The sequence below is a fragment of the Musa acuminata genome, chromosome BXJ3-11 (assembly GCF_036884655.1).
Source record: "Musa acuminata AAA Group cultivar baxijiao chromosome BXJ3-11, Cavendish_Baxijiao_AAA, whole genome shotgun sequence".
Lineage (NCBI taxonomy): Eukaryota > Viridiplantae > Streptophyta > Magnoliopsida > Zingiberales > Musaceae > Musa > Musa acuminata.
Window position 1 is genome coordinate 19,845,260 of NC_088359.1, and position 22,770 is coordinate 19,868,029.

Below are 22,770 nucleotides of genomic sequence, written 5' to 3' on the forward strand. Positions count from 1 at the left end.
AAGATAAAATTATATATTTGATTTTTAAAAAATTAAAAAAAAAAAAAGTGGAATTTATACTCATATTTAAATATTTGAACTGAGAATGTCTAGGAAAAATGATCAAAAGGTGCCTTGGAAGGGTATTGTTGCAAAGAATATATCCTTTTATTATGGGTGGTCATTATAACTATCCTAATTAATTAATTAATTAATTAAAATTTTCTGAGATTGAAAAGAACTCCAACAAAGACTGTGACAGCAATCTAATTAGATGAAGATTCAACATCAACAGAATGAATGATGGTTGGTGCAGAGTTCTACTTCCTTTAAGGTAGGTCTAGAACATGATGGACATGGGAAAGGGCTTTGTTGGATAACTTTTTCTGCAGGTGGTACTGAATCCTACAATCTCAAGCTATCTGCGGACAGAAGAACATGGGTCTCTGTCGTCTCTCTCTAATTGTTTGAGGTTGAAACATTGTAGCAGAGCTTTTTTTTGCAGTTGGTACCGAGTTCCACCATCCTCCGGTAGCTGTAGACATGCTGCTAGCTGTGGATAGAACTTGGATCTCAGTTGTCTCTATTTGGTTGTATGAGATTAGACTTTGTAACAGAGCTTTTTCTGTCGTTGGTACTGAGTTCTACATTCTTAGGAAGGTGTAGATATGTTTGTCTTTGAAAAGAACCCGGATCTCAGCAACTCTCTCTCTCTCTCTCTCTCTCTCTCTCTCTCTCGTCCTTTGAGATCGAGTGACACTGTAAGTGAGCTCCTTTACAACTTGCCGTGGAGAGTGACTGTCACATGCACTGCAGAAGAGTGGCCACCACATGTACCGAAGCAACCTTGTTCTTTCTTCTGCTTATCAAGATCTTGGTTGCTTACCCATTAATGAAGCAATCGTCAGCTTAATACTATGGAGTCGGTCCGACTGTTTATCCTAACATCTTCACGCTTGAAGTTAAGATGAAATTTACTTTAGGGTGAATTTTAGGCCGAAGCCATAAGATAGATGCTACTATCTATATTGAGTAAAACGATGAACTTGTACAAGTAGAAATAGTAACATCACAGATCATATTATTTTCATAATATAGAGAATAAAAAATAATTTACCAGTACCATTAATATAATATAAACTAGAGGAGTTTGACTTTCTACTTCCACCAGGATGGTTCTTGCAAAATTTGCATCGAGGATACATTGGGAAAGCTCCATCCGATATTCAAATTAGTTCTAAATAGAAAATAAAAATATACAAATAGTTTGAGAGTTCTAAATATAAAATATGCCTATAGATGTCCTCCTTTTATAGTACTCATTATACAATTATCAAAGGTTATAGAATAGTATATATATATATATATATATATATATATATATATATATATATATATATATATATATATATATATATATATATATATATATATATATATATATATATATATATATAACCTTAGTTGAATTTATGTTATTCGAAGAATAGGTACTTGGAGAATAAGATGAAAATATTTGTGATAGAAGGAAAGAAATTATTAAAAACTGAAGATTGATCATTCTATAAACATCTTATTTTCCTAAATGTTTTTGTATAAATTTGGAAGAAAATTACTATGTGTGTTCCTAAAATTTTCTCTGGTATATTTTTAAAAATTTAATTTGTTTAGATTTTATGCAAGAAAATATAAAAGGAGTTTTGAACTCAATTTGGATTAACTAAAGTGAATTCTCTTTCCTAAAATTTATTATTCTATTCTAGTAAGTAATTTTTTTGTGGACGTAGGCAAAAGAAATTAAACTATATAAATATTTTTGTCAATTATTTATTAATTTATATTTTAGTACTAATTTTTTTTATTTTAATTTTATCATCAAAGAAATTAATATATATATATATATATATATATATATATATACATTTATATAGTCATGAATTTTTAGTTTCGGAATCGATAGTTTCAGTTTTTTTAAATCAGGAATTGATGATTATAGTTCGATTTTGGTCATATTTTTTATATTTCTAATTAATTTTTTTAAAATATAAAAATTAAAGTTATTTTAAAAAAAATAATAATAAAATTATGGAAGCAACGATTTTGATTTTTAAAACCTAGGTACTAGAATCGAAATTTTTAGGGCCAATTTCGATTCAGTTCTAGTTTGATTCTGATTCGAAAAGAATTATGCTTAAACCTATATATGTGGACGAGAAATATATATATATATACATATATATATATATATATATACACATATATATATATATACATACACATACATATATATATATATACACATATATATATATATATACACATATATATATATATATATATATATATATACATATATATATATATATACATATATATATATATATATATACATATATATATATTTATATATATATGATAAAAGGATTGGCTATCAAGAACTTAGAGGAGGTAGGATGGACAGTTGGCCAGATCTAGTATGGATCGTACATGGACGATAGTTGGAGTCGACGGTTCTCCTAAGGTTCCCTCATCTGGGATCCTTGGGGAAGAGGATCAAGTTGACCCTTACGAATAGCTTGATGCACTATCTCCCTTCAATCCTTTAAACGAAATGTGGCAAAAAGAAGGAAAATCCATGGACCAACCCCATCGTCTCTATCCTGTAGGAACTACAAGATCATCGCAAGGACGCCTTCGGCATCCAAGGGTCACGGACCGACCATAAACCCTGTTCAATAATCAATAAGTAGAACACATTAGCTGTCCGCTCTCCGATTGGGCGGTAATATATATATATATATATATATATATATATATATATATATATATATATATATATATATATATATATATATATATATATATATATATGAGCTAAGTTTACTTTGATTCTTACATTGTATCAAGAATTTGAAACCTATATGCATCACCAATTTTTACTTGATCTAATCATGAAAAATATGCAAGTGGATGGCCTGAAATTACTTATGCTCAATCTAGAAATTGATTTAATAGCCATGATTTGTTTTGAATTTAAAAGGAGAATGTATTGATCGTTTAACTGCACATATAATGCAATAATTACTGAAATATGTACATAAAGTCCTTTTTATGTTGATATTATGCATATATAAGGAAGGAAATAAATGTCACAACCTTTAGAATTATGTACATGGAATGGGAACAGTTAAAGATGAATTATGATACCAGTTGACTTGCTCAAAGGCATACAAATTGAATCATTCGTGGCGCTTGTTCAACTACTGTTCATGATTCATCCAAGTTGATGTGGTACACATATCTTATTAGTTAACTTGTCTCCATCAGCACCTACACAACTTCTTCATCAAGCCACGTCCGATGGACCAGTTAGGTCTTGAGAACATGATACAACCCATTAACATATTAAATGTATAGATTAGGGTTGCACCTCATGTTATAGAATACGTCACCGACAAAGTTTTCAAGTGATGGGAAATTTTTAATTGGTTTCTTATCTTATTTTGTACAAATGACATCCACATATGAAGAAGAGTTTACTTGAATTGTGGTCGTTAAGGGGGGAAAAAAAGAAGGATTGACTTGTAAGATGAATAGAGTTGATATGAGAAGATTCTTGATTTTATAGAAAAAAAAAGAAGGGAAGAAAAAGATATAACCAATGGATGAAACGATTGTATTATATTATTATTATTATTATTATTAATTTATCTTTGTTGAGATGATCATTCAATTCAAGATATAAGGAGAAATCATATCGAATCCATCATTGTATATTTCTTTATTTTTTTCATGTTATCATTCTTTTGTAACACTCTGATGAGTAATATATTGTCATTTGAATTCGAACCAAAAAAAAAAAAAATCATAATGAAGGAATTTAGTTTTAAAAGTCATTAATGTATACTCTAATATGCCAAAGCCATAATCTTTGCGGAGTTCTACGAGAATAACTATTCCCATGCTATGGAAGATGGCGTGGAGTGATCTTGTGTAGATAGAGCACAGGAACCCTACAAGGGACCATGGAGCTAGCCTGTCGTGTGTGTACCTTTGTCCCCTTGCATGTCTCATCAAAAGCAATTCCACTCAAAATTAGTCATTCTTTCCTTCTTTATCGTCGTCTTCACCCATACAATTTAGTCATGATCTCATGAGTGTGGTGCAGAAAATTAACTTCAGCCTTTTCCTACACCCCACCATGTAAGGGTAAACACTCAACTTGTATCCTTTTTCCCCTTTTTCTTTTTCTTGCTTCCTTATCTTAAGGGGTCGTAATTACTGACCAAAATTTGATGATTATAAGCAAAATATACACATGTTGTTAAAGTCCCTCCCTAGCTATGTTCTTAACCATCGTATATACAAGGAAGGAGATTCGATTGAATAATTGGATGGCTAATCATGCTCGAAATGATAAAATAATAATAATAATAATAATAATAATAGTATTTTGGAAACAGAATTCCTTAGCTTTATAAATGTATTTTACTTGTTCATTTCGATACAAGGGGTGATTTTTGTATTCATTTATATTAGCAATGTTTATTTATTTATTTATGCCTTAGTGTGTATATTTTAATAAATATTTATTTTAATAAAGAAAAAAAATGAGTTGGACGGAGATTTAATAGTGTAACACAATTTACTAGATTGAATACATATTAAGAGTTTTATGATGGTATACGCAGCTCAATGTGTATGAAGTACATGTCAAGTAGCTGTTCCTGTACATGCGCGGTTTGCATGTGATAAGGTATACTTTGAGTCAAGAACACGTCACAATCGATGTCACGCCGCGCTATAGTCGGGTCAGCAAGGGGAGCACCCTCACACGCTCAGTTAGAATCCGTACCGAGGCACTGTTTAGCATGTCCCATCCCGGAAGCTCGAGGCGGTGCCGTCTGACATCGTCCCATACGCCCTGGAACAACAGCCGCACAGTACCGTCTCATCCCTCGAGGATCAGTCGCCACGCCAAACCCGTATGCGACCAACTCTCGTACAATAATATAAAAGCCTTAGCCGACATCCGGCTAGAGGAGGAGGAAAAAAAGGAAAGAGAAACACAACTATTGACTTGTTCGTCGGAGGGGCCAAAGTCGGGAATCATTAGATGAAGACCATTTTACATGCAAATGGCTACCCCCAAGCCACGAGCGTCTCGACCTGGGAATCACCGTTTGTTGAACGAAGGCGAGTTGCCAACCAGCTCGAGAACGGAGAGAGGCTGCTCAACGCAGACAGTGCCCGGATCGAGAAACGCTGATCAACACCCCGTCGCGAGGGCCCGACCTACCTCGGTATCCAATTCAGCCGACAGAAGACTCCCAACATCGACCCGTGGACCGATCTTGAGTCACCAACCACGATACATTTGTTCACCAACACGGTGAACACGTGACAAGCATACAAAATCTAAGGAGATAATAGAGAGAATCTAAGTCACCGACCGCTGTGATCTACCAATTAAACTATGGGATGAATCCTTGGATCCAATTAGTTTACCTGTCGGGTGGAACATGAAACCAACGGCCGTTTGTAGGTGGGGGTTGGGGTGGGGGTTCTCGAGCATGCAAGCCAGGCGAGCAGTGGGCATGAGTCATCGGCGAAATGCTTCGTGTGGTTGCTCTGGGGCAAGACGTTCGAGTGAGAGTGATACCGATGATATAGCACCAGTCTTGGGTAATTAGCCAAGGGCAAGATGACATTGGGTAGTCTTGGAAAGGAAGGGGCAGAGAAAGAGAGAGAGAGAGAGGGGGAGGCGGCTAAGTGTCTGGCGTTGGAAGTGGAGAAAGATTTGTTTATATCTTTACTGTTTTGAAGGATAAAGAAAGGTTGATAACGAGGCAGATGCTTTTGTATATTTGGCAAGTGAAAGCTTTACAGCATCCATAGGGGGTGAGAGAGAGAGAGAGAGAGAGAGAGAGAGGGGAGGCAGAAGGAGGAACGGGCATCAGGAAAGGGGACATGTTCCCTTCCTGAAGGTTACGCTCTTGACCCGATGACTTTGTTGTGACTTTTTTTTCTTCTTTTGATCATTCAGCCTCGACTCAGATGCCTTCATGACTGGAGGTGTCGCTTGTCAGCTGAAATTGTTTGATTTCTAAGGGCCTGTTCTTGACTCTGTTTGTGTACTGCTTTTTGGCGTTGGGATGTTTTGGAGAAGAGGTTTGTTTTGTAGCGGATATTTCAAAAGACTTTAGTTTTTATATGTATTTTTGTTTCATTGTAGAAAGAAGGAGATTGGTTTTCTGAAACCTGTTGGATTTGGGGTTGCATGTTCTTAGTAGGTGATTGTGGTGGGTGTATTTTGGTCTTATGGTGTTTGTTCTTTGGGAATCATTCATTACTTGGATTCTTGTTCTTTTCTTGTCAGAAGGAGATTATTTTTCTGAGACCTGTTGGGTTTAGGGGTGCATGCTATTAGGTTGTGGGTTCTTGGATGAGAGGTGATGTGGTTGGTATTTTTTGGTCTTCTGATGGTGTTTGTTCATTTGGAGTAGTTGACTTGGTTTCTTGTTCTTCTCTTGTTAGATGAAGACTATTCCTTCTGAAACCTGAAACCTGTTGGGTTTGAGAGTGCATGCAATTTGGTTGTTCCTGCTTGGATGAGAGGTGATGTGGTTAGTATTTTCTGGTCTTCTGATAGTGTTTGTTCATTTGGAAATTTTGATTAGTACGTTTCTTGTTCTTCTCTTGTTAGATGGAGAAGATTTCTTCTGAAACCTGTTAGGTTTAGGAGTACATGCCATTAGGTTGTGGGTTCTTGGACGAGAGGTGATTCGTGGGAAATCTTTTTGGTCTTCTTATGGTGTTTGTTCTTTCAGAAGTGTCGATTGCTGAATTTCTTTTTCTTTCTTGTCAGAAGGAGATTATTTTTCTGAAGCCTGTTGGGTTTGAGAGTGCATTCCATTAGGTTGTGGATTCTTGAATGGTAGGTGATGTGGTTGGTATCCTTTTCGGTCTGATGGTGATGTTTTTTCTTCTTAAATTGTTGATTACTCGGTTTCTTGTTCCTCTCTTTTCAAAATGAGTTTATCCCTTCTGAAACCTGTTTATTTTGGGGGTACACGCCATTTATTCGTGGGTTCGTGGTTGAGAGGTGATATATTGGTGTTTTTTTGGTCTTCTTATGGTGTTTGTCCATTTGGGGGTGTTGGTTGCTTGGTTTCTTGTTCTTTTCTTGTTGGAAGGAGATTCATTTTGTGAAACGTGTTGGGTTTGGAGCTGCATACGATTAGTTCGCTGGTTCTTGGATGAGAGGTGATGTGGTTGGTATTCTTGTGGTCATATGATGATGTTTGTTGTTTTAGGATCATTGATTGCATCGTTTCTTGTTCATTTCATGTCGAGAGGAGAATATTTCTTCTGAAACCTGTTGGTTTTGAGACGCATGCCATTAAATTATGGGTTCTTGGAAGAGAGGTGATAAGTTAGTATTCTTTTGGTCTTGTTATGGTGTTTGTTATTTGAAATCATTGATTACTTGGTTTCTTCTTCTTTTCTTGGTGAAAGTGAATATTTCTTCTGAAACCTGTTAGGTTTTGGGAGTGCATGCCATTAGGTTGTAGGTTCTTGGATGAGAAGCGGTGTTAGAAATCTTTTGATCTTTTGATGGTGTTTGTTCTTTATGGAGTTGTTGATTACTTGTTTACTTGGCATTACTTTTGTGATCTATTGATGAGGAAAATTATACAATTTTGTTATATGGATATGACATGATATTTTCTTTTCTTTGTCTCAAAAACCTGTCTAAGTAGTATTTTCTTCAATGATCCATTGTTGAAACGTTTAGTTTTGTGGTCTGGCTTGCATATTTTGAAGGCACACTTTTTCAGATGCTTGAATTGCATATATAGACAGATTATCCATTTTATTATAGCTGATTGATACTGTAGAGGTTCAACTCATGATTACGATCACCTTTTTAGTGATCAAGACCCTTCCACCTATGAAGAACAAATTGTCTGTAAATGGAAATAGGCATGCCAAATTCTTGGGCAAAGTGGGAGAAATAGATGCATTTAGTACTCATTCCCTCTTTTTGGGTGGACAAAATGTTCACCAAGATGTGAGTAAACTACACTATATTGATTTTCCAAATACTTATGGCTCTAAAACTCATCCTTTTGAATACTGTTGAATCTGGAGAACAGCAAGCCTTTCTTCCTACTAAGAGAATCTCGTCTATGTTAAATGCTTGCTCTTCTTCTGTTTATTCCTTTTATGTTATGACTGACATGAAAAGATTTGGGGGCTTGCTTCTGAATCTCGATGAATGAATATTCTTTAGAATGAACAAGTGAAGTTGATTGTAGTGGCAGATCAGTTGATTTTTGCACATTTACTGCTTTGCCAAAAATGAGAATCTCTGGCTTTCATGTAATTGTGAAGTGAAAAATTAGGGATCTAAAAGTTCTTTATTCTCTGTTTGTTTTGTTTTGTTTTTTTTTGACAGTTTTGTTTGTGTTTGAGTGACCTCAGATTGATTAAGAAATGCATATATTTTTTGTTTGCTGCAAGTGAAAGGAGGTAGTATAGATAAATGCATCTATCTTCATCTCGAAATGGCATGGAACCATTTTGACCAATGATGGAAGAACACCACACTTCATACTACATTTTGATGAATCTTAAGGTGAAAAATAAAGCTGAAGAAGATTTTGATCTTTATAGTTTTATTATAAAGCTGAACACCACATTTTATAGTTTTATTTTGTTACTAGATGGATTTTTCTAATCTTTTGTAAAAAGTATAAGAAGAAATCTGTGGAGTGGGGTGACTTTGAGTCTAGAAGATTGTGCAACATATTTAGTTGATATTCAAATAAGTTCTTTTTTCAATCCTTCTTTTTGTTTTTTGAATGTGGGATGGGGTTGGGAAAGTTGTTTAAGCAACCATAGATTTATCAAATAATGAACAAATATCTTGTATGACTAATGTGCAGCAAATGACGGACATTGTTTCCATCTTAGAATCATTATAATCATTGTTCAGATGTCATCATAAAATAGTGTGCCCTTGGAACTTGAGTTTCTATTTTTACAATGGTCCTAAATGCACACTTGTCACTTTTCTGGTAGATGATCATGTATGGTGCCAGGTCCCTGCATGAAGTGTATGTCATTAAAATTCATAACTATTTGCTATGGAGGCTGTGATTTTGATTGATCGAGGGCTATGCTGGAGAATATTACACTTTTTTTTTTCTGGAAGATGATGTTTGCTGCTAGATAATCTGAGAAAACTAATCAAGATGCATGGATATGTCAAAAGATACTTGTTCTTGGAAATTATAATGGACTTATTTGACATCCTCTGGTGATTGTTATTGGATGCTTAATGCTTTTCTAATTCGAACATGTTAAAGATCCTTGCTGTTGGTGCTTTATTTTAATGGAGATATGTATATTTTACTTAGCAATAATATTGTAGAAATGGATTAATGTGTAATTTACCTTGCTAGATCATCAACTAACCAGATTATAGTATTTCTTTAAACAGAATGCACATAAATGTAGGAATGAGTTTTCTACCTTCTAATCTGATACTATTTAGGGTATGTTTTGAAACATATTTGAAATGTGCATTGATAGCCCAATGCACATTTTAAATGTGAATTGGTGTTTGATAATTTTTTTAAATCGTATTTGGCCTGAGTGCTACATTATAAATGCTCAAATGTTGATTCTACGTTAGGGTAGCATTATCATTTCAACATTTGTGGGATGTTAATATTTTTTTAAAATTTTCCAAAGTACCCTATGACATTCTTAAAATTACAAGATTATCTCTCTATAATAGAAACCCCAACCCTCATTTTCCTCTCCCCTTCTCTCGATTTCTATCGTCGTTTACTCCTCTCACTTATTCGTCGTACCACTTGCTTGGTTGGGCGCTTGCTCTGCCAAGTCCAAGATTTACATCCAAACGTTGATTACAAAAGATCTAGCAATTTTATTTATTTATTTTAAATTTTTTTTACATTTATTTATTTATTATATATTTGGGCCATCAATTTTTTTTGTAAGATTACATAAATTTATTTATTATATATTTATTAATTTAAATAAGATATATTCACTTTTGAATAAATATTAAAAATGTTAGAAGAGTAAATTTGTCACATAATATTCAATGGACTTTTGAAATATAATCTTACCAAACAACACTCACGTCAATGCACATTTAAAAAACAACGTTAATCTATTGTTTATCAAGCACTCAAAACATTCCATAACTGCACATTCACTCAAACTTTTTTCTCCAAATGCACATTAAGATGCAAATATGTTCCCAAACCTATCCTTAGTTGTCACCTATTTATTTAATAACTTGGTAACTAGAAAACTTGCATATGTGCTGCATATTTTTTATAAGTTTTTTTCTATTGGTATCTACTGCTGCTTATGCGAAGATGTAAAGACTTGTTCCCTAGGTGTAAGAATGTCGGCAATAAGTACATTTAGTTAATTGTATAAAGCTACCTCAATATGACTAGGTGAATGAGCTTTTAATGTTAATTATAAAGAAGTTGGTAAGAGCTTGATGACATTTACCAAAGGGTACACACTAAATTTAGATACTACTACAAAACATGCACATGTTGGAATTAGAATTTACCACCACAAACTAGGAGGAAACTATTATAATATTTCACATGGTATGTAGTTCAAGAACACATTTCAAGGTTCTTCATAAGAGTTTGTGCTGGACATGGAAGCTGACCTCTGTCCTTAAGAGGAAGCATTCTATGGAATTGTATAAAGGCCTTTGGTGCTTGATCCATCTCTTAGTAAATTTAGATTGATATATGGGACTGCAAGTTTTTTTCTCATGTATTGTGAAGTTGCTTTCTCCAGAAGTTTGATGCACATGATGAATGGCATGTCTTTTCATAGTTTCTAGTAGATATTAAAATGTGAGAACCAAATATAGAATTAGATGAATCATGTCCTTTTGAACATTCAACTTGGTAGAAAGAAAATGCTATCTGTGACCATTGAGATTTCTCATATTTGATATGCTTGTAGTCACTAAAGTATTTTAAGAGCTCATAAATAAATATAAGATGCTTTGCTCTAGTCATTGGACATTCTTATGCTTGGGATATTCTTGAAGTTATAGATTCCGAAGCTATTAAAGAATATTGTAATTGAAGTAAAATTCTTAATTGTGCTTATTCATGGGATTGTTAGGTATGGACAACCTAAAATGCTTCATTTTTTAAGAGTTCGGAATAAACTTAAAATACCAAAGGTCCATAAAGGTTTCAAGAAAAGCAACTCTTCTATATTACAAAACTATCTTTTCTCAACCTGCTTCAAAAATTTTTCGTAACACTTGTAAAATGAAGGTTTTGGCAATCTATGTAGTGGTGATTAATGAAGTGCTGATCATATCCACATCAGCTATTATCATATTATGACGATGGGTATAATTGAGGAAGTCAACTACGATTAGAATGACTTGATATCTGGGGTATATCACTCAATTTGGTGGAAAATATGATATGCTTTTCATCCAAAATCTGATAGAAGCAAATTATTGGCATGGATCCAGTGTTGATCCTTTTGGATGCTTACCAGGGTAGCCAACACGTAATATGAATAAAATTATTGAAGGTTTCTGTAGATACTAACATCTCACTGCCTGTATGCTACTGTATGATCTGGCTTAGCTTTTGGGCTTAGATTGCCACCTACAGTCTTGTATCAGATATTCACAAATTGCTAGTGGTTTTCTTTTTTATTATTTTTATGTTCTCAGATTGTAGAATTAGCTCAACTTCAATCCTTTTGCCGTGTTAAACTTAATTTACACTTCAACCTATAAATATCAACCTTTTTTCTGACATGTGCAGCTATGCCAAGATGCGATGAAGTGCATGGTGATCATGTTCATGCAATCTACCATAAATACAGATTTGATGGAAAACATGACTTTATGTGAACTTAAAGTCAATTTTAAAAAGCTGGGTGCATTACATGGTTTTCGATGTGTACATAATGGTTATAGTTGTTTAAATATAATGTATACAGTGCATTATGGACGCTTGTCAATGACATGATAATGGAGTACAATAACTCCACAAGTCATGTATAAACTTTATACAACAAATTATTATTGTTACAACCAGTAATATCTCATTGTTATGCTTTCTTCTTTTATCCTTAAAATTGCTATGAGATAATTTTGAGAATTATTTACATGGTATATGCTTTGCTTTCAGGTGCTCCCATCTCTCTTTCAGCACATCGATAGCGATTATTGTTATTAGTCAATGTTAGCTAGGTCTTATAACTAGAAAGAGATTGTACTTGCTCCAGACTTGGTTATCTATGGAATTGAGATATGTATCTTGATGCAAATTCATCTGAAATGCAAGAATTGGCATTAAAAGTTCACAGAATAGTTCACTCTATTCAACATCTACTTGTGAGTTCGATCCTACTTGTTGGAATTCTAGTAGTGCAATTACTCCACAGTCTTCTTGTTCCAAGAACTTGAATATGAACATGGGTTTCTTGGCGAAAGATGGCAACCAAGTAAAGCAATTAAGCCATCCAATATCTGACCATGATTCATCAACTCAGTCCACTGGTCAATCCTGTCAAGAAGCATCAGGAACGAGTGAAGACAATGTTCATGAGCAACATATTTCAGTAAACTCTGGTATAAATTAAAATAATTTGAAGTCATTTTTTTACCATTAAAACATGCTATTTTGGGTAGTGTGAAAATCATATTATCAACATCAATTTAAGTTTGCTTTCCTTTGAGTTAATATTTTTATTTTGTTGCTGCATTATGTTACTTTAGAAAATCTTATTCGTTATGCCTTTCAAGGGATTCTCTTAAATGACCATATTGTTCTATAATTTATATTGAGCATTGGACTTGATGATTGTCTAATTTGTCAAAATAATCTAGAGGAAAAAAAACCTTTTCTTTGTGAAATGAGCTTGACCTTCTATGTTGCCAATGATTCATATGCTTATTCTGCCAGATTGAGTAGTTGCCTGATGGGTTCACTTTCATTTCTTTCCTGATGCAAATGTTTGACTCAGTTGCTAATGGTTCCTCTAGTCCACTATGGACATTCAGAGTCTAGATAGGGAGCTTGATAGTTGCCATTGACAGAGGTCTACTTGAGCTCTATAATGTTTTTGTGATTCAAAAGTGCTTCCCAACAGGTTTAACTGATCATAACTTTTACAAAATTTTAATATTGTTTTAATTATTGAATGTCTTATTTTCTTACTATAAGATTCTCTTCTACAGTTGGTATGTGTCTGTTTTATACACTTGAAAGAAATCAAAATGCTAACTGTAAACAGCTGAAAATTCCTGTGAAGTCAAAAATATCAAATGCAATATGATGCAGTATAATTCTTGGAAAACTGGTGTAGGAGGCATGTATATTATTACTATTTTCTTATAAGTTCGTTCTTGAATTTTGGTTGATTTTGTTATTAATTCGTTTCTTCTTTTTATCAAAGTGGTAGAGCTTTATGGGATAAAGTCTGGATTTCCAATTGAATGAAATTGTTACTACTTTTTCTTTATTATCATAAAAGAATTAGACAAGGTGAAGTCCATGAATATCCTACACATACTTTTGCATACTTATAGATGCCATATAAACTTCGGTTGTGCCACACTAGAGGTTGCTGCTGGACGCTAAAATAAAAAAACTATTTTCTAGTTATTGACAATGATTTTTATTGTGTCTATGTTACTTTGTATTATAAAAAGGTAGCAAAGCTAGTGAAGAAGATCCTTCCAATGCAAAGTCTAGAGAGAGTTGATATACATCGACGTAACTCTATAAATAGAAGACTATTTTCATAACTTGAATTTTGTTTACACAGGATGGAAATGAACAACCTTCCTGTTTCTCATTTTGAATGCATGTGTATATAACTATAAAAATAGATATATTTGCAATCTTAATGAGAGGGTTCTTTTTTCTTGATATGAATGCTTTTCAAATAGACACGTTACTATTTAACCTTCTAACATAGTTGTCCTTCATTAGGTGTTGGTAATACATACAAGAATTTGGTTGATGGTCATATGAAGCCCATTTTATCTCTGGGAACTTCAGAAACTGCATTTTCATTTCCAAAACTGGATTATAGCCAGTCTTTTGTAAGTTCCTATTCATAGTCTCGGAGCTCTTAGTGCAATATGGTACTTCAAACACTTTGTAATTGCATGTTTATTTGATCAATATGCTTCTGAGAAGTCCTCTTTCATGTGCAGGCTCATGTGCCTTACCCTTGTGCTGACCCATACTTTGGTGGTATCCTTGCGTTGTGCGGACCACATGCTATGGTAAATTCACCAATGGTATTTCTAGTTACATATTTGTTAATGTCTTGTTACCTTTATCTGCATTGCAGTTGAACATTCATGTGATTGCTCAACCATTTTGAACCTCAACTGTTTGGTTCATACCTGTTTCTGTATGCATTCAAAAGGGACTGTTTCTGTTTTAGCTAAAGTATTGGAATTTTGATAAAGAAATAAAATAAAGTGAAAGAAAAACAAGAGATAAATTAAAAACTATTGCACATTTTTTGTGGAGAATTTGTACCTATGTAGTAGAAATTTAGTAGTTACAAGTTGAGAGTCTTGAGATTATTATTGTGCATAGAATTCCTACATCATCCTGTGATCTATATTAAAATGTTTTTTGTATTCCTAGTTATTTCTCATAATTATATCATGTTTGGTTGCTGATTGAGGTTTTTTGTGGCATGGATTACACAAGTTTAATCCTGAAATGAAGGAATTATTGAAGTTGATATCTGCCCTCCATTACAATATATATTTTGTCTTGGTATGCTTAATTGTGGTTAGTTTTTTATTTTTTTCTTTTATTTTTTATTTTTTCTAGTAATTGTTTATCTTTTTTTTTCTTTCTATTATACAATGGTTATGTTAACTGGATTATATATTTGATAAAAGGTCTTATGTAGTTCAATATTCCTACAAATTTCTGAAATTTTTTGTTTCTTCTAAATTGTCCTGCATTTACTATATGATCTTGCAATTTTATTATTTTTGTTTTACTGTTAATTTTAGAAAGTCTATATTTCTTTATTATCTCCATGTTTCACTTACTTAAAAGGAATCTTTTTTTTCTTTGGACTGTTTTAAATAGTATCTCCAAATGTTACTTATATGCTTTTTTGTTATCTGAAAAGATTAAAATGTTATCAATGTAAAAAACAAATAAAGTTTCTGAACTTATTAAATATTTTATACTTGCTAGAATATTTTTAATTTAAAAAATATGATTGTCCATTCATATAGTGCTAAAAGTATATACTGAATGATTGTCTATTCATGCATTCTTATTTGCCTACATTCACTTTTTAAATCAAAATCTTAAAATATTTTAGCTCCACTTGTCATGTTTAATAGGTATTAGGTATATATCATTTTTTGCATTGTCATTCAACATTTTTATAAATTATTATCATTTTAAATTTTTAACATTTTATTTCTAAGTGATTTCTTGCTTTAGAGGTTATAAATTATTATCATTTTAACTTTACCACATTTTATTTCTGAGTGATTTCTCACCATAAAAAGTTGCTGATCTATGTCAACCTTTTATGGTGAGAAATCACTCAGAAATAAAAGATGAAAAAAGAGAATGATAATAAATTATGAAAAGTTAAATATAAAATATTTAGCAAAGCTACTATAATGCAAAGGTACTGATTATACATACATAATGCCTATTATACATACCTGTTACCTAACAAAGATACTATGATGATACATAAAAGGCTGATTGATACATACCTAAAACATGACAAGATACTATGATCCAAAGGACAAATAAGGCTGAAATATTTCGTAAATTTGATTTAGAAAAAGATTTTGGTAAGAAGAAATGGAAGATGGTACAGAATCAACGACATTTTGTACACTTTTACGACTATATGAATGAATAGTCATGCTTTTTATTAAAAAATATACCTGCAGAATTTTAATGAAAAGATGGATAAAATATTTAATAAATTCATAAATATTATTTGTGTTTAAATGTTCATTTAAATGTCAAAGACATTTAAATATTTAGAAGTACTAGATTATATAGTCAAAAAGATAATAGAAACGTTGGACAATTTAGAAAGAAATAGAAAACTTGTAGAAGTCAGTCAACATAAGCCTTATATAAAAAATTTAAAAAAATCAAGATAAAAGTATTTTAATTTAGAAGATAAAAAATTAATAAAATGTAAAAAAAATCTTACCACAATTAAGCATATCAAGACAATAATATATAAAAATTATAGAAACATACACTTTTGAAACTAAATAAAGAGCAATATTACTAAAAATAGAATATAGTGAAGAAATTTGTAGATGTAGCAGTAGGAAATAAAATACTAAAAATACTAACTTCAATAGATGCTGAAATCAGAGTCATACTAATTGTAATAAATACGTTTAAATATACTTATGAACTTTATAATAAGAACTGAATGTCATAAAATAGTGACATATTATAGTAAGAGTTGACTGTCATAACATTGATGGAGATAAGTGAAGGATAAAGATATACATGTGATATTATAATAAGAATTGACTGCCATATCATAATGACATATTATAGTAAGAGTTGATTGTCATAACATTGATGGAGATAAGTGAAGGATAAAGATATACATGTGAAAGTCAATAAATTTGGAATCCAAATATACAAACTAAAAGGAATAAGTTTTTTCTATTTTATATTAGAAATAACAAGTGAAAACATATTTTATGAGAGTCAAGAGAATGAAGAATAATATTTATATATAATGGACCTAGACATCAAAAAGAAAATAACCTTCAAATATGACAGAACAGAGAACAAAATACAAAATAATATAAATAATCAATATTATGCTTGTAGCAAAGAAGTCAGGGAGATAAAAGAAGTACATATATGACTAAAAACAAAAAAAATTAAAGACAAAATATCTTCAACGATAATGAAAATGGTATTTTGCAATAATAACAAATTAATAGCATCATATCAATGAAAAAACAATGAATTTTGCTATAATTATATCTTTCAGGAAATCATAATTATAGATGAAATTTAAGCGGTTCAAACTATTTAATCTCGAGAGTTTATAATCAAGATTAAGTTGTTTATTCATAAAGAAATTCCAAATAGATAATACTTTTTCAATTAGGAATCCTGGTCTCATCATCTCTAGTTCCAAGGTTATTGAACCAGTTCCTTTTTGCATTTTTTTTAATCCTGGGTTTAGGGTTTAGGTTTTTACAAGTTTAGTTAGTTAGGTCTAGGTTTTTAGGGTTTAGATTTTTACAAGTTTAGTTAGTTAGGTCTAGGTTTGGGGTTTAGGGTTTAGGTTTTTATAGGTTTAGTTAGTTAGGTCAAGGTTTTTAGGGTCTAGACTCTAGCTCCACACCTTGATGTGTCCCTGAGTAATCCTTTCCTACTCAAACTTTTCACCATGCCCAATATTAGGTCTGATATCAATTGTCATGACCTAACCTAATGTGATAACTAATCTACTAACTTCATTGAGTTTGAACCATTGACCCAAAATGCTTAAGCCAAATGTAACAGTAGTGCACCTATCAACCTCTTATAAGCCAATCTAATTCTTAATTTAGTTTTGATTTGAGACCAAATTAGGGTGTTACACTTCTTATATCTCATCCTTGCCACTAGAAATGGCAGCCTCACCAAGTTTACTAGTGTGAAGATAGAATTTTGTATGTTATTTATACTTTATTTAGTCTTTGGGAACCTTTTCATACAAAAAAATCAATTTTGTAGTTCAAGCTTACTAAGTAGATATTGGTTTCAAACCTCAGAATTTTCTCTCTTCTATTGTGCTGATTTTGTTTTTCTTTCTATTAACATATACTTCATACCTCCAGTAATTTCTTTAATGTAAGATATGAATTCATAGTGTCTTGTGTTACTCTAACTGCAGATTCATCCACAAATGGTGGGAATAGCGTCCTCTGGTAGAGTTCCACTGCCTCTTCAACCTGCAGCAGAAGAGCCACTTTATGTCAATGCGAAACAATATAATGCAATACTTCGAAGGAGGCAACTGCGAGCAAAGTTGGAGGCTCAAAATAAACTCATAAAGGCTAGAAAGGTATGCAGTTCTGTAATGAACATATCTTATAATTTCTTGTCCTTTTGGATTCAGATGGTGTGGTCTATTTGAAAATATCTTCGTTTTTGTTACACAAATAAGAAAATTTATATTGCACAAACAAGTTGATAGAAAGCTTAACTCTACATGGTTATATGACTAACAACCCTCACTAGCTATCAACAGGAACAATTTGGAAGCTTTCCACTCCACAGAAATGGAGCACAATATATTGAACTCTTAAACGCAAGCTATATCCTAGTCCAAACTTTCTCAGCATAATTGTAGGAAGGCACCGAGAACCAAAAATCCTTGTTGAACTTGGTGTCATCATCAACATACTGTCTTCAAAGTAAATATAGATTGCATCTATGCCATTCGACACTATGCTTTCACCAGCTACTTGCTAATCCCTGGCACCTCTAATTTCTTTTGGTCCGGAAAATGTATGCTACAGCTGCTGAAACCAATTGAACAGTTTGACAGTGTAGTGCTCTACATTTATCATTAAATCGATGCAAATTTTGTTCATGATTGTAGTTTTTCTGTGTTTTACAAACTTGTAATCATTCCAAACCTTGTGTTAGAAGCAATCAAAACATTAGCTTTTACTAATTTCATTGGCACAGTACTGACCAGTTCCTTTAAAAGCTAATCTGCCCGTATTTAGTAATAGTTTAAAGACAAAATCGATCTTACCTTCAAATAGAAGTGTTTTTGCTCATAAGCATAAGACCTCCTAAGTCCTAACAAGAAAGAAGAGGTGCTCTCCTCTCTTTTCATTTGGAAAGTGGCACATAGACAAAGCAGCCCTAAGCTGACAGGACTCTACCAAGTGTATTAGAAAACTTTCTTCCAATATGAAGTGTAGTTCCCTGAGCTAGGGGACCATCATTTGGGGCAGGGCGAAAACAAAGAGAACATAGGGTCATCTCTTGTTTCTTTTGTTTGTTTGTGTCCAATTCATTAAGTGTGATTGTTTTTAGGCTTATCTCATCTTCTGATCTTAAGTATGAACGAAAAGCTCGACTGAGAGGGATCCAGGGCAGGAAAATATTTTGGAAGTGAGCAAGATTCTTCTCTCTACTGTAGTCACATCAGTATTAAACCAGCGGTCAATTCTTGGTCCAGTTCGATGAAGAAGCAGAACTCCAGCAAACCCAGCAAACGGCAAACAAAGGCATCAAAGAAAAACAACCTAATTAGAGCTAGCAAATGGAGGCTGAAAAGCTGTACTGCAAATACATGCCCTGTAGTTTTGAAGCTTGCCTTCATTTCAATTTTATGACTCAGTGAAGGCAGAAGAGAAGAGTAGTGAGAAGATGACGTCTACTCTGTTCCGAGGGAAGAAAGTCAACATGATTGCATGTCTAGGAATTCTTATATTGAACTGCTTTACCTTAATCCATCAAGCCATAGATTCTCTATATCCTAATTTCAGTTGCCTCATTAATGCTGAATCCTTTAGCTTAATTTGGTATACAGAACTCCTGATCAGTGGTGTAATGTCTAATATTTCTTATCTCATCCTACAATGGTTCAGTAGCCACTGTATAGTTGGCAAGAACCATCTTTTGCTTGTAATGGAATCAGCAGCTTTAGATTGTACAGGAATATAATTTTCCACTATATGTTCCGCATCTCTGAGTATTAATGGGCCACCTGGATAACCGGTTGCCAACCAGATCACACATAGCTTTGCATGTTTAAGAATACGTTCTCTTATTTGCCTGATTTAGTGGTAATGGACGATAGAAACACAAGGTTGTTTTACTTCCAAGCAGCAGTTTTATATTTCTTCTCTTCAAATGCTGTGTTGCTTGTCATTAGTGACTTAAGTTTTTTATCTGGCTTTCAGAATACAAGCTGTAATCGTTATTCGCTTAACTAAGCAAAAAAAATGTTTTGCTACTTGCTTATGGCTTGCCCAAATCACCCATCTGCCTGGTGATGAAAAGGGCCATGTGAGACCCACATGTGGTGCAATTGCTTTCTCTCGTCACCGGGTTGGTATGTGGGATGGGTAAGCCATAAATCGGTATGAAAATTGTTGTTGTTCCAATCGGTAAATTTACAGCACAACAATTTTCAAGATATGAAATATTTATCAAGATTCTTCATGAATTTTTACATTCATTGTTCTTGTAATTCATGATCTAGGTCAAGCATGGTTTGTTTGTATGCAAACATTTGAATTAAATGTCGTCACTTTCATGATTGTATATCTGGATAATTGTACGTGCTTGGATGGCAAATTTTTTTCTTAAAGAATAAACAAAATCTGTTTTATTTGATGTACATCTGAGTAAATTGATGGTTGTTGACTTAGCTGAAATTTCAATTTTTTTCTATCAAGTGTTCTCTTTTTTACTCCAACTTTCTCTCAAGTGTTTGCTCTCTTTGACTCCAAACTTGTGTCTAATCTTATCTGTATCTTTCCAGCCATATCTTCATGAGTCTCGCCACCTTCATGCAATGAAGAGGGCAAGAGGATCTGGCGGACGGTTCCTCAACACAAAGCAGCTCCAGCAGCAGAAGCAGACCCAGACTTCGGCAATATCAGGTTGCCAGGATCACTCTGGCTCAAAGCTCTGCTCAGGAAGCGGCTCGATTGGTTCATCTGCCCCTTCGATCAACTCCAACATCAGAACTGCTTCTACGAACGGAAGCATGTTAACACAGCAGGATCACTTGAGCTTTCCATTTCCCGATTTCCATTCAAACGTCGGAGTGGGCACACAAGGCGGACATACCATGATGGGTGGTGTGGTTCAGAGCTTCAAGTCTTAGCGATGAGATAAAACTTGGGGCATGAACTGGCAAAATTCATCATGGTGGTTCCCTGGCAATTCATCCTTGGCTTTTGGTATCTCATCTCATTCGATACGGAATCGAACTTTAGTAGGAGTGTATCAGACCTTTGTTTAAATTGCATGAGTGGAAGAGATAACGGTGTGCATCAGATCATGATCTCAGCTGCTCAAACAAATGCATGGATCCTACCCTCGTTGTAACTTTATGGAGTGTTGACAATTTATTGGAAATCTTGTTCTTATCTTGACAGTTGAAAACATATCAGATTGCCATCAGAATGCATGTGTATATGTATCATAGGCGTTTATTTTCCATGTGTTGTGATAATCTTGCTAGAAATGGTGCAAGATGATTTGCTATTTCAACAGTTGTAGTGACGCAAACAGACGGAGATGAGTTTTGTTCGGCAGGATTATTTGTGGGCACTGCCCATCTCCATGGTAGAGTTTGATGCACTCAGGCACGTAGAAGGTGACATCGTAGCGGAGCCCTGCACCGGGCATCAGTCGGCAGTTGCCTTGGCCGCCATCTCATCTGCAAGATTTACCACAGTCACCTGTATCGGATGACAGTGTTGTAAGTTGGCAGGTGATACTCGTCTTAGCTCCTTGTGTTATGAAGGCAAAGATGAGAGGGGAGAGAGAGAGAGAGAGGAGGGAAGGAGATTGCACTACCATAGAAGAGGAGGAGGAGGAGGAGGAGCAAGACAAAGCAGGAAAACTTGGTCATTGTGTCCACTGTCTTCCTCAGTTTCAGTTCTCTATTGCCTCTTGGCTCAGTTGATCTCGAGGTTCTATGTTTTATACATGGATCAGAAGGGGCGTGAACACTGGCTTTTATGATGGTTTGGGTTCTCCATCACGCAAATGATGGTGCAAAATTACTGTATATCCCGTGTGTCTTTGATACCATATGACGAATCATGAGCTTGTCTCTTTATTATTATTATTATTATTATTATTATTATTATTATTATTATTATTATTATTATTATTATTATTATTTATATATATATTCAAATCGATCGAGTTGAATTCGAGTTTGATGAGCTACAAGCTTATGTAAATTATGAATTTTCACGAGCTAATTTTCAATTTTTTTTATTATTGCACTAGACATTGACGAGAGAGAGAGAGAGGCTTATGTAAATTATGAATTTTCACGAGCTAATTTTCAATTTTTTTTTTATTATTGCACTAGACATTGACGAGAGAGAGAGAGAGAGAGAGAGAGTCGGTCACCTGGAATAACAGGTGATTTTGGACATGTCAAATCACCCATAGTATGTTTGAGACAAAAGTATTTATTAGCTACGTATAGCCATTAACAGTTGCTACTTTTTACTTTCTATATGGCTCAAATTTGGTAATGTTTCGACTATTTAGATTGGATGAATGCTTTATCTTAAGTTGTTGTCTTATTAATATTAATTAAAAATTTATCGATAGTTAACACATGATCGTCATTCTAGAGAAACATAAATTTTCTTTTCATTCACTTCGGTAAGAAAGAGAAATATAATCTTTCTTTTGTTTATTTTTATAAGAAAGAGAAATACAAACTTCTTTAAGGATAATCATAAACTCTTTTACGATAAAAAGGATAATCTTATATCTCATTCTCCTTTTTTATTTTATGATAAAAAAAAGACAATCAGATACTTTCTTTCCCTCATTTAAAGGTATAAAGATATATTCTAAATAGGAAGAAAGATAACTCCATGAGCAAAGAGAACTACTCTATCTCACATTTCCATTTTAGATATATCCCAAAATCATCTTAAAATATGATATTTTTAATATTAGAGACACCTTAGGTATT

General features: G+C 33.3%; 1 protein-coding gene across 9 annotated transcripts; it reads left to right on the plus strand.

Annotated features, from left to right (window-relative positions):
* The first annotated feature begins 5,535 nt into the window (after positions 1 to 5,535).
* On the plus strand, positions 5,536 to 21,256 carry LOC135582032 (nuclear transcription factor Y subunit A-3-like). 9 transcript variants are annotated; one of them, XM_065174754.1, is made up of 8 exons: positions 5,538 to 5,966; positions 6,517 to 6,605; positions 6,848 to 7,407; positions 12,216 to 12,658; positions 14,025 to 14,137; positions 14,252 to 14,323; positions 17,965 to 18,135; positions 20,578 to 21,256. In XM_065174754.1, the coding sequence occupies exons 4-8, from the start codon at positions 12,496 to 12,498 to the stop codon at positions 20,923 to 20,925; spliced, it is 867 nt and encodes a 288-aa protein (XP_065030826.1). In that variant the 5' UTR covers positions 5,538 to 5,966; positions 6,517 to 6,605; positions 6,848 to 7,407; positions 12,216 to 12,495; the 3' UTR covers positions 20,926 to 21,256. The 9 variants fall into 9 exon arrangements, with proteins under 9 accessions (XP_065030829.1, XP_065030830.1, XP_065030831.1 ...); XM_065174757.1 differs by having other exon boundaries at positions 5,536 to 6,605; XM_065174753.1 differs by having other exon boundaries at positions 5,538 to 6,605; positions 6,848 to 6,916.
* Positions 21,257 to 22,770: the final 1,514 nt, after the last annotated feature.

What these genes read in the sequence shown, in the direction of transcription:
- LOC135582032 (XM_065174757.1), top strand. Translation starts at nt 12,496, where the DNA reads ATGAACATGGGTTTCTTGGCGAAAGATGGCAACCAAGTAAAGCAATTA. An exon ending in ACATATTTCAGTAAACTCTG is followed by an intron (nt 12,659 to 14,024) that starts GTATAAATTAAA and finishes GTCCTTCATTAG; the next exon opens with GTGTTGGTAATACATACAAG. An exon ending in TGGATTATAGCCAGTCTTTT is followed by an intron (nt 14,138 to 14,251) that starts GTAAGTTCCTAT and finishes TTTCATGTGCAG; the next exon opens with GCTCATGTGCCTTACCCTTG.